The sequence below is a fragment of the Rhinatrema bivittatum genome, chromosome 3 (assembly GCF_901001135.1).
Source record: "Rhinatrema bivittatum chromosome 3, aRhiBiv1.1, whole genome shotgun sequence".
Taxonomy (NCBI): domain Eukaryota; kingdom Metazoa; phylum Chordata; class Amphibia; order Gymnophiona; family Rhinatrematidae; genus Rhinatrema; species Rhinatrema bivittatum.
Window position 1 is genome coordinate 341,880,208 of NC_042617.1, and position 12,794 is coordinate 341,893,001.

At 46.1% G+C, this 12,794-nt stretch overlaps 1 protein-coding gene across 4 annotated transcripts in view; it reads left to right on the plus strand.

Annotated features, from left to right (window-relative positions):
* USP45 (ubiquitin specific peptidase 45) overlaps positions 1-12,794 on the plus strand; it is a 204,974-nt gene that overhangs the window by 51,238 nt on the left and 140,942 nt on the right. For all 4 annotated transcript variants that reach the window (XR_003855613.1, XR_003855614.1, XM_029595370.1 and 1 more), the window contains exon 6: positions 11,556-11,704. Coding sequence is in view for 2 of the 4 variants with exons in the window: in XM_029595370.1 (XP_029451230.1) it covers positions 11,556-11,704 (149 nt within the window). In the remaining 2 variants the exon portion in view is untranslated. The remainder of the gene's footprint in view (positions 1-11,555; positions 11,705-12,794) is intronic.

Genomic DNA, 12,794 nt, shown 5'->3' on the forward strand with positions numbered 1-12,794 from the left:
TTTGATTACTTTATTTACGTGCTTTTCCATTGGTAGGTTCTTGTCGATCTGTATACCTAAGTCCTGTATTTGGTCTGAGGGTGTAATGTTGAAGTTACCCATGTCAAGTATTTGAGGAGTCACACTAGGTAGATTTCTTCTCAATAGAATGATTTCAGTTTTATTAGTGTTTAGAGTTAGTTTAAGTTTGGATAGTTTGTTGTATAGCTTTCATTTGTGTTGCTAGACTTAATTTTGCATTTTCAGTAGATTTGGTGCATGGTATGTAAAATTGAATGTTGTCAGCATATAGGTAGAAGGCATTTCCTAGATCAGTTAGAAGTTTACATAAAGGAAGCATATAGATGTTAAATAGAGTGTCCGAGAGAGCTGAACCCTGGGGTACACGTGCATCAATCAGGAAAGTGCTGGACATAAGGATGACCTTTTTGTTAGGAATGAGGAGGACCACTTCATTACAGTGCCATCAATTCTGATTTTTCTCAACTGCTAGCATAATAGGGTATGGTCAACAGTGTCAAAGGCTGCTGTTAGGTCAAATAGTGACAGTGGGACTCGAGACCCGCTGTCGCTCCTTGTGACCTTAGGCAAGTCACTTTACCCTCCATTGCCTCAGGTACAAAAACTTTAATTGTAAGCCCTCTGGGGATAGGGAAATTCCTACAGTACCTGAATGTAAACCGGTGTGATATCCCAGATCGAATGTCGGTATATATAAAAAAAAAAAAATAGTACCAGGAAATAGGATTCGTCATTGTTAAATCCCCATTAAGGTCCATTAAGGATACAAGTAAAGTCTCGGTTGAGCGATTTTTTTTTCCTGAACCTGAATTGATTTGGATGTAGAATGTGCTGGTCATCTAGATAGTCTTCTAGTTGTGATAGTACTGCTTTTTCGAGAATTTTTGAGAGAAAGGGCAGGTTGGTCTATAATTTTCCCAACTGTCAGAACAGCTAGTATTATTTTTTAGTATAGGTTTTATCACAGCTTGTTTTGCCATATCAGGGACTAAGCCTTCCGAGAGTGATTGATTGATTAAAAATGTGATTGTTGGGGTGATTGTGCTATTTATTAGTTTTAAAGAGCAAGCTGGAATGGAGTCATGTGGGTGATTTACAGGTTTTATTTTAGTGACGATTTGAGTGATTTGTGGATTAGATACTCTGTCGAAAGCGGTCCATTTGGCTGGTTCATATTTTTCTTCATCTTCTGTGGTTGGTGAGCAGGTAGAGAATTGAGATTTTAGTCTAGTTATTTTTCCTACCAAACGAGTGGCGTATTCGTTACAGGCATTCTTTGAGTGGTTGTTGCTCGAGATAGAGGAAGATGGGTCCTTGATTAGGTTTTTAATGACATCAAAGTGTAATTTAGAGTTAAAAAATTACCCCATGAATCTGTTTAGCATAGTATTTATTTATTTATTTTTTTTGCTTTCTTGATTAGCACCCGGTATTGAGAGAGGAATGATCTGTATTTTCCAAGTGATTCTGAAGTCAGGCTTTTCTACCAAAGTTTCTCGGCGATTGTTTAGAGCATCTTAATTCCTCATTGTACCATGGTTTATTTTGCTTAGAGGTATAATGATCAAGTTGGATTGTTTTGTTTGTACTTCAAATGATGTGGAGGCATTGGCGTGGTTGAAATCAGTAAGTTTATTTTTTAATGATTCTGCAAGTAGATCTGGCTCAATCTTTTTCCTGAAGGTGAATTTCTGGTTATTGTTTGTGTTTTGTTTAGTTTGGTTGAGGAAGGTTATGTCTGCTTTTAATAGTTAATGATCAGACCAAGGCAATATTGTTTGAGAGAGATTTATCATACAATTATTGCGATTGGCAAATATTAGATCTAGAATGTGACCTGCTTTATGTGTGGGTTTGGTTACGAATTGTGACCATCCCATTGTTTCTAAGAAGGTTTCACAGGCAGTAGATTCGGGTGCCCTGTCAACATGTAGATTAAAGTCACCTACTATGAGGGTAGACTCAGGTGAAGGAAGTGCGTTAGTGAATACTTCGATTAGTGGTGAGCAGTCTTTTTTTATGTATTCCAGCGGGGGAGGCAATAGATCATTCTGATGTTTATTTGTGGCGATTTAAGTATTGCCACTTCATAGGGAGGGTTAATTTCTATTTGTATGGAATAAGTTTAAGCTCTTTTTTTTTTTTTTTTACTAATAATTAGTAATCCCCCACCTTTATGTTTCAGGTGAGGGAAGTGAAAGACGACATATTTGGACAGTACGATTTGATTTAAGACTATGTTGTCTTTATTGTTCAGCCAGGTTTCGACGATGCAGAAAATGGTGGGGTTTATATCGTCAAGTAAATCATTTGTGAGAGGTTTTTTTTTAGAAATAGACTGTGCGTTCAGCAAAAGCAGTGTGAGCATTAGGGAGGAGTGAGCTGCTGAGGAGTTATTGTTTCTCATGGGGTGGATTAGACTATTGGTCGTTTGCTGTTTGTTTTTGGTGGATCTCCTGAGGCTTCCATGTAACCCTTGTCTTATTTTTTCTATAATGAGGTGTTTCTGCTCCATTTTTTTAACTTGTGTAGTTAGGGAAGAGTAGCAAGGTAGAAAAATGTCTGCGGGCTTCACTTCGGGCGTGCATATACTTTGAATAATTAATACTGGTCAGAGCTATTGGACAAAAGAGTTGGAAATTATGCCCAAAGGATGCTGTCAGTCCACTTTTTTTTTTTAATAAATTCCATTTGCCTTGTAAAATTTTTATAGTTCCCCCCTCTACCACCACCCCCAAACCCTCCTCATCTTGCAAGCTGAGACCTACCTGGGGGTAGGTCTCATATGAATATAATACAGGAACCTTTGGCATGAGCATTGCAGTCACTTAAATAACTGTTTATCTCTCGAGAACCCTTTAATGAGGCTCCGCTCCGCAGCTCATTACAAGAAATGTATGAGCTTGTATGTCAAGAATGGCGATTGCACCGTGGAAGTTGCTGGCATCCATTAAGCCCATAACTCGTTTGCATTGACATGCTTGTTCGTCAGTAGTTAAATTACGGCAGATGTCAGTAATGCTCACATTTTAATCCTGCAACCTCGACAATGTGGTCATTGCTGGTAAAAAATTTGTTTAAATGGCACATCCCAGGTCTTCATGTTACCTCAAGGCTCTGAGTTGAACTCTGGTGCTGGGATTTAAGTAATAAGAAAAGTAAAAGCAGAATTTTTATTTTTCTCGTTTGCAATGAGCAGGTTTTATTCCCCCCCCCCCACCCCACCACATACATATTTAGCTGTGGTTTAACATATCTTCTATCATGGGTGAGTGGAGTTAAACCTTAAAGGCTCCATCTGGGAGAACAGATGACTGGTATGTATCCAGCAAAGTCCGAGGATCAAAAGTAAACCCAGTGTTCAAGTGGGGGATATTTTTGGTGTGATTTTTAGTTCTCTCCTAGGACAAGCACAGGATGGTAGTCCTCACACATGTTGAAATCATCTGATGGAGCCCAGCATGGAAAACTTATATCAAAATTTCTAGACCTTTGATTAGGCACACTGAGCATGTCCAGCATGCCGTAATCCATGCAGCCATGTGGGGTCCCTCTTCAATCTTCAATCAATCTTCAATCAATGCTAATCACCCAGCCGGCAAAAACCTCCCTGAGGAAACGCGCACTATCCACAGCGGGCCCCACACTCTGGAATTCACTCCCTCCAGACCTTCGCCTTGAACCCTGCCACAATACATTCAAAAAGAAACTAAAGACTTGGTTCTTCACACAAGCATTCCCGGAGAACTAAGAGCAGGAAGATCTACTTTATCAGTTTAGCCTCTGACCATTTTTGATCCCCCCCCTGTCCATAAGTTCCTGAAGAGCTCATTATTGAAACTTAATTAGTCATGATTGTTTTTACTGTAAACTCCTCTAATCTCCCCTAAGTTCATTTATGCTCCTTTAAGCTCCTTCATGCTCCTTTATGTTTCTCTGTTAATTGTTTACAATGTTATTTGTTAAAATGTAAGCCTCCCCCGAGGCGACAGTTTTATTTCCTTGTACACCGGTGTGATATGTATATTATACAGGAACGTCGGTTTATAAAAACTAAAAATAAATAAATAAATCTCTTTTTTTTTTCCTGCGGAGCTTTCGCTTCGTGGTTTGTGAGCTTGTGTTTAAGCTAAAAAAAAAAGCAGTGGAAAATTTTTGCCGATTCATCAGTGTTTATCGCGGGTTTTCTCTATTCGGGTCCCTCTTTGTTTCCCCTCATTTGCCAGATAAGTTTTTCACAGGTTCTGTAAGTTTCTTTTTTCATCCTCTGAGACGGCGGGGTGTTGGTTGCCCACTGACTCCATGTTGTTTTTTGTCCCTCTTATTTTCTGTTGTCATGGCCTTGACAAGTTTTTGCCGATGCCCACAGTGCCTGAGGACTATGTCCATCATGGACCTGCATGAGGTGTGCATCCTCTGCCTGGAGGCGTCGCACGACGTTCAGGGGTGCCGTGTGTGCGACAAAATGACAGTGAAAGGATGTCGAGCTTGTCTCGATAAGATGGAGAAGTTCTTTGGAACAAGCAAGGTGAGCCATTGACAACAGCATCTGCAGCATTGACGCTGAAGGACTGAGAAGCCCCACCGATGGACACTGAGCCCTCCATTCTGTTGGTGCCACTGGTGCATAGGGGCACCGGGGACTGACCGCTGTCAGTCTCCTCCAGGTCAAGGTCGTTGGATTTGTCATCATTGACCTCGGCATTGGGAAAAATTTGGGTCAAGCACAGAGGGAAGCCAAGGAAGCATTGGCATTGGTCACCCTCAATGCATGGTGCCAGGCTCGAGTTAGTGCTGGTGCTCGTCGTGATGCCCCCGAAGCGACCCCATGGCGAGGAGAGCCCATCCTTCATTGATGCCAGGGGTTTGCAGCAGTCTCCACTGATCCTGGTGTCAGTTGCTGATCCATCTCGAGAACGATCTGGCTGACCCTCCTGCCTCCCAGTCCATTTTGGCATTGGCAACCTTCGAGGAGGAGTTAGAGCACCGAGTCCAGCTGGCAGTCGATCAGGTGCTACAGGGCATCGAGCTGGTGGCACAGACTGTATCAGTGCCTGGGCTCTCGCTGCTGGAACCTCTGCTGGAGCATCTCAATGTGCTTATCGGTGTCTTACCAACCCAGCTGGTGTGATCATCACCGGTTCCGAGGAGGAGGAGGCCTTGTTCGATGCCTGGCACAAGATGCTGGATATCCTCCAGTTTTTGGAGGCTCCTAAAGAGATCATGGCGGCCCTGGTACATGAAATCTTTAAGGAGTTGCTGTTGAGGATTTGGGAACAGCCCCTCACCCACCGATGGACACTGAGCCCTCCATTCTGTTGGTGCCACTGGTGCATAGGGGCACCGGGGACTGACCGCTGTCAGTCTCCTCCAGGTCAAGGTCGTTGGATTTGTCATCATTGACCTCTGCATTGGGAAAGATTTGGGTCAAGCACAGAGGGAAGCCAAGGAAGCATTGGCATTGGTCACCCTCAATGCATGGTGCCAGGCTCGAGTTAGCGCCGGTGCTCGTCGTGATGCTCCCGAAGCGACCCCATGGCGAGGAGAGCCCATCCTTCATCGATGCCAGGGGTTTGCAGCAGTCTCCACTGATCCTGGTGTCAGTCACTGATCCATCTCGCGAACGATCTGGCTGACCCTCCTGCCTCCCAGTCCATTTTGGCATTGGCAACCTTCGAGGAGGAGTTAGAGCACCGAGTCCAGCTGGCAGTCGATCAGGCGCTAGAGGGCATCGAGCTGGTGGCACAGACTGTATCAGTGCCTGGGCTCTCGCTGCTGGAACCTCTGCTGGAGCATCTCAATGTGCTTATCGGTGTCTTACCAACCCAGCTGGTGTGATCATCACCAGTTCCGAGGAGGAGGAGGCCTTGTTCGATGCCTGGCACAAGATGCTGGAGATCCTCCAGTTTTTGGAGGCTCCTAAAGAGATCATGGCGGCCCTGGTACATGAAATCTTTAAGGAGTTGCTGTTGAGGATTTGGGAACAGCCCCTCACAGTTCCTCCTGATAACCAGAAAGCAGACAAGGTTTACCTTGGGCTAACAAATTCATGAAGCGTCAGCTGGCACACCACTCGATAGAGGTCTAATCCGCTCTCAAGAAGGCCATGCATTGGGATCGCAGAGTGCTGGATGCCCTTGGGAGGAACGTTTTTCAGGGGGCTATTCTGATTGCTCGCATAACCTCTTATCAGCTCTACATGAGCCAATACTCTCACAACCTCTGGAAGCATGTGTAGGAGGTGGCCGAGCGGCTGCCTTTACATGTAAGACACCTTTTTCTCTCTGGTGCGTCAGGGCCTGGAGTGCGTAAAACACGAGGTGTGCTTCACCTATGATGTTTTTGAGACAGCAGCGAGAGTCTCTGCAGCAGGAATCAGCGCTTGCAGAATGGCATGGATGCGGGCCTCAGATCTCTGACCAGAGGTACAGGAAAGGCTCTCTGACCTGCCATGTACTGGAGAGAATCTCTTTGGAGACAAGGTGAGGAACACGGTGGCCCAGTTGTGGGATTACCATGAGACCCTCCAGCAACTCTCTGCAAGCACTTCAGACCCACCCTCCTCAGCCAGGAAGTCAGTGAGGCAAGGGCAGAGGAAGTCTTTCTATCGCCAGAGGAAGTACTAGCCTCCGTCTTCTTGCGCCCATTCCCGGAGGTTGAGCTCTCACGGCCGACCCAGGCAGCAGCAATCTCACAAGCCTCAATCTGTGCCCCAGTCAAATCCTGGGATGGGGTTTTGACTGGATAGTAGGGAGCATAAGCCAGCCACCCGTTCCCATGACGCTGGACCCCCTGGTCGGGGGCAGGCTACGGTTCTTCGTGGACCAGTGACCCAGTGTAACCTCAGATCATCGTCCACCAGGGGTACCGATTGAACCTATTGGGTGTCCCTTTAAATTCTCCTCCTTGCCCGTCTTGGGGGCTGATAGTGCATCAGGAGGTACTAATAAGGGAGTTCTCCACCTTCTTAATGGCCAGAGTGATTGAGCCTGTCCCACCAGGGCAAAGAGGGTGGGGATTCTACTCCAGGTACTTCCTGATTCCAAAGAGAACAGGAGGACTCCGTCCCATCCTAGACCTAAGGGCCTTGAACAGTTTTCTGAAAAGATAAAAGTTCAAGATGACCCTGGGCATCCTGATTCTATTCCCTCAAAAAATGGACTGGCTATGCTCTCTCGATGTAAAGGACGCATACACTCACATCAAGATCTCTCCAGGTCACAGGACGTATCTCAGATTTGTGGTGGGAAAACAGCACTTCCAGTACAGAGTGTTGCCATTCAGGCTAGTGTCGGCCCCATGTGGCCATGGTGGGGGCGCACCTCCGCAGACTGGAAGTGCTTGTTTTCCCTTATCTGGACGATTGGCTGGTCAAGAACACCTTTCGGGCAGGGGCAAATCGGTCCTTGCACTTGACCATCCAGGTGCTGGAGTCACTAGGGTTCATCATCAACTACCCAAAGTCTCACCTCAGCCTGTCACCTCAATTGGACTTTATAGGAGCCATGCTAGACATGGCTTAGGCCAAGGCCTTCCTGCCGCACTTCAAGGCGGTCACTCTAATGTCCATGGCGGTGATGAATCAACAGAGCCAGCAGGTTTCAGCTTGCCATATGTTGAGGCTGTTGGGCCATATGGCCACGACCGCCCGTGTAATTCCCTTGGCACACTTGCACATGTGCAGAGCTCAGTGGATCTTACAGCCGCAGTGGCGCCAGGTCATGTAGGACCTTCGGGATTGCATCCGCATCACTCCGTCCCTCCAGGACTCTTTGTCCTGGTGTTGGGTTCTTTCAAATTTGGATCAGGGAGTCTTGTTTCAGGCTCCACCTACCCAAATTGTCCTCACCATGGATGCGTCCACCCTGGGGTGGGGGGTGCCCATGTAGAGGAGCTCTGCACTCAAGGTCTGAGGTCTGCCCAGGAAGCACAGTATCAAATCAACTTCCTGGAGCTCTATGGACTTTCAGAGATTGGCTGGTCCAACAAAATTGTCCTGATCCAAACTGACAACCAAGTAGCAATGTGGTATGTCAGCAATCAGGAAAGCACAGGATCATACATTCTGTGTTGGGAAGCTGTCCATATCTGGTCCTGCACCCTGTTCCGCGGGATGGTACTCTGGGCCATGTATCTAGCCAGAACTGAGAACGTGATAGCGGACAGACTGAGTCATGCCTTCAGACCTCACGAGTGGTCACTGGACCAGGGAGTGGCAAACCTGCTATTCTGCCTCTGGGGACTCCCAGATGTGGACCTGTTTGTATCCCCCTGCAACAGGAAGGTGACTTAGTTCTGGTCCCTGTACAGGTCAGACGGTGAACCAGCTTCGGACACCTTTGCTCGGCATTGGGGCAAGGTTCTTTTGTACGCATATCATCTGAATCTTCTAGTCACTAAGACACCTCTGAAGCTTCCACAGAAACAGGGGATTATGATCCTCATAGCTCCTCATTCGCCGAGACAAGCCTGGTTTCCACTCCTTCGGGAGTTGTCCTTCCGGAAACTGATCAGTCTGGGGACTTCCCCAGATCTCATCACGCAGGATCAAGGCAGGCTTTGGCATTCCAAACTCCAGGCCCTGGCGCGCACAGCCTGGATGTTGAGAGGCTGATCCTACAGTCGTTTGATCTTTCTGCTGATGTGTCTTGGGTCCTGATGGCTTCTAGAAAGCCTTCAACTAGAAAGTCCTATGGGCTGAAGTGGAGGAGGTTCTCTGTGTGGTGTGAGCAGAAGGCCCTAGATCCGTTCTCCTGCCCCACACAAAAATTGCTTGATTACCTCGTGCACCTGTCGTAAACTGGCTTAAAAACCAACTCTGTTAGGGTTTATCTCAGTGCAACTGGTGCTTACCATCACGGTGTAGATGCTACACCCATCTCTTTACAGCCCATATTTGTTCGCTTTATGCGGGGCCTGCTTCAGTTGAAGCCTCCCCTCAGGCCTCCCGCTGTGTCTTGGGACCTCAATGTAGTGCTCGCACAACTGATGAAAGCTCCTTTCGAGCAGCTGTGATCTGAAGTACCTGACCTGGAAGGTCATATTTTTGGTGGCAGTTACTTCAGCATGCAGGGTGAGCGAGTTCCAGGCCTTAGTGACTTAACCACTTTACCCTAGGTTTCCCCACGATAGGGTGGTCCTCCGTACACACCCCAAGTTCCTGCCCAAGACGGTGTCTGATTTCCACCTTAATCAGTCAATTGTCCTGCCAACATTCTTTCCCAGGCCCCATTCGCACCAAGGTGAACGAGCACTGCAGTTTGGATTGCAAGAGAGCCTTGGACTTCTATTTGGAGTGGACAGAAGTCCATAGACAGTCCACCCAACTTTTTGTTTCTTTTGTTAGCAATAGGTTGGGGGTGCTGTTACCATCAGACACTATCCAGTTGGCAAGCAGATTGCATCTCCTTCTGTTATACCCAGGTAGGACTGCATCTTTGGGGGTCATATCAAGGCTCATTCTGTTAGAGCCATGGCAACATCGGTTGCCCTCTTGAAGAGCAGTTCCCAGGGAGGAGATCTGCAAGGCTGAGATGTGGAGTTCTCTCCCCACATTCACATCACATTACTGTCTGGATAGGGATGGCTGACATAACAGTAGGTTCGGCCAGTTTGTCCTCCGGAATCTCTTTGAGGTATAGAACCTAACTCTCCCTACCTAGGGCCCATTGTTTGGGTTCAGGCTGTCTTCCCCCCCCCCGTTACCAACAGCTCTGTGGCTATGCCCGTTGGCACCCTTTTGTGTAGGGGAGCAGCCTATAGCTAGGGGATACACCCATGTGTGAAGATCACCATGCTGCTTGTCCTAGGAGAAAGCAGAGTCACTTACTTGTAACAGGTGTTTTCCTCGGACAGCAGGATGTTAGTCCTCATGAAATCTGTCCGCCACCCCGCGGAGTTGAGTTTCTCCTGTTTATTATTTTATTTTTATCGTAATTCTGTGTTACGAGACTGAAGAGGGACCCCACGTTGCCGCGTGAATTAGGGCATGCTGGGCATGCTCAGGGTGCCTAGTCAAAGTTCTAGAAACTTTGACACAAGTTTTCTGTGCCGGGCTCCATCTGATGATGTCACCCATGTGTGAGACACCAGTGATGAGATCCTCAGTTGACTGCATAAACTCATCATTGGACAGCAGCAATAAAAAGCCAAAGTACCATCATTTAAAATTAATATAAGCAACCCTCCACTCCCTGACAAAAAACAAAACAAGCAAAAGAGATCGTTCATTTTAAACGTATAGGTTTGTGGGTTTGTTTTTATTAAACTTGAATAAAATAGTATGGTTGCCGTGTTAGACCACTTGGATGTGTAGAAATAAGGATCAACAAACAAATTGTAGGTGAGACCTATTAATTGAATTAATTTAATACATTTGTGACCATCTTTCCAAAGCCATGCTTCCTTCAACAGGTGAATGCAAAACGAACTATGGATGGTGCTGCCCAAACGTACAAGTAAATTACAGATCATGTTCCTTTTTAAAACAAACACCACCATTTGTAATGCACAGCGTTTCAAAAATCCACTCACCCACCTGCCTGAGGTGAGTGGATCTTCCTGGCAATCAAGAGAAGCCCTGGGAAGAGAAGGCACTGACATCTTCGGCCATAGCTGGGACGCAGGAGATGGAAGAAGGGTCTTCGTCTCGGGGAGGGGTGTGGAGAATGGAGGTAGCAGGACTGCAAAGAGAAGAGGTGGTAGTGGAGGGTATTAAAGAAGGAAAGAGAGGAATTCACCTGAGTGGGGTGAGAGAGGGGGGAGGACTGCAGTGGGGTGGGGTGGGCTGAGGAGTGAGTGCACGTCCCAGGGAAGAAATATACTCACCATGTACTCCTGCACTGCCACCCCCAAAGAAAATTATTTGTGTGGTGTGGGTACATGGTGAGCGCATTTTATCCGTAGTGAGTATGTGCTGTATGAGTTGATGAATCCCTGATAATGCAACCTGCAGTTTTACTTGTTCAATTTATATGGACCTAATATGGGGACCAAAGCTCTGGAAAACGAGTTTTAAACATACCAAGTTAGACAGGTAAAAAGGTATCACCTGAATTTAATTTCTTTTGTAAGTCATCAACGGTTTAGCAGGAAACTGGGCCCAAGGAAGAGAGTGCAGGGTTTGAATGTGAGGCTGAGGCTGTGCCGTGTGCGTTGCAGGACCAAAATGCAGTCTGCATAAAGAAAAGGAGATGGAAAGATGGATCTGGAGCACCGAGTAATAAGGAAGCACGGCCCTTTTCTGCACATTTGCTGTTTGAAACGTTTTAAGTTCCTCGAGGTCGGAGAGAAGGTCCCATCTCATCGTGTGGCCTCTCCCCTCCCCCAACCCTCCCCCCCCCCCCCAATTGTTCACGAGATAATGTGAGTTTGCGTACAAGCGGCAGCGTGCGGGGCACGTGGAGTACCCAGTCGTCTAGCGTTGCAGGATGTCTCCCCAGCTGTATCTTTTTTTTTATTTTTTATTTAATTTAATATAATGTGAGCGGGTGTGAACAATTGCATCTTTTATCCCCTCCTCATTCCCTTAATAGGTTCTTCTTCGAAAGTGATCCGTCTCTGCGAGGAAGACTCCGAAGTCTGCGGGATACCGAAAGGGAAAGCTCTGGTTAACAACACATCTGTACCTGTTAAAGGGATAAATAACTTGGGGAATACCTGCTTTTTCAATGCAGTTATTCAGGTAAGTTGCAGACACGTTTGCCTCTTGTATGCCTAGGGAACTTCATTTTCAGTTTTTGTGGTGTTTTTTCCTGAAAATATAAATGGTATCACAAGAAGAAAAAAAAACAGTGGAAAAATGACACTTTTGTTGTGTTACAACAAATCATTTTTACACTGATTTTTGTTTCTATCATAACATTGAAATTCCCAGAAAAAAAAAACCCCCAAACCAAAAACGAAGGTCCCTGTTTATTCCATGGGAAAGCTAGGGCTTTAGCCTTGGCTATGTATTTGGGCTGGTGGTTTTTTTTTTTGTTTTAAAGAATCGTTTGATGTTTTAATCTGCTTAGAATTTGGTAGAGTGCATCATCTTTGTGCTTAGGTGATTTCTCTGGGGCACAGTTGAACACGTGCATGTTGTAAAACACTGCAGGGGTGCCTTAAAGAGGCTGGCTGTTGGAATCAAGCTGTGGGCCCCGATGTAATAAGGTGCGTGGAGAATACGGTGCTAAAAGAAATGTGACTTCCGATGCAGGAGGCCAATGGTACGATAATGCATTGAGAGTTTAAAAAAAAAAAAAAAAAAAAGTGTGCTAGCCTGAAAATGTGCACAGAAGACGCACTTAGTGTGCATAAAGTACGATTTACGCACAGAAAACGTGTTTTGTGCGCATTCGGCCATGCAATAACATTTGCGCACAAAGCATTTTTTCTGCACAGAAATCGTGCTTTATAAGCAGAAAATTTGATTTGTGCACAAACTGTGTGTAGTGTGGCTTTTGACAATTGCTATGATGGAGTTACATATGTAAATGTAACATACTAAGGATAGGGGCCCCACAGCAAGGACTCAGTGTTCAGCCCCATAGACTTAACATTAGCCTGAGTCACTTTACCCCAGATTTGACCGGGAGTTAAATTTCCAGCATTAAGAAACTTTTTTTTTTTTCTAGTTTTTCAGGGGCACTGCAGCTGAAACTTTGTAAGGGTATAGTTCCTCCACCCACCCAACTTCTGCCTCTTACATAGCCACCCTGATTGAGGGCAGGAGCCTCAATCGTGCCCATTCATATACAGCTCAATACTGTAAAGTGCGGCTGCGTTTACCC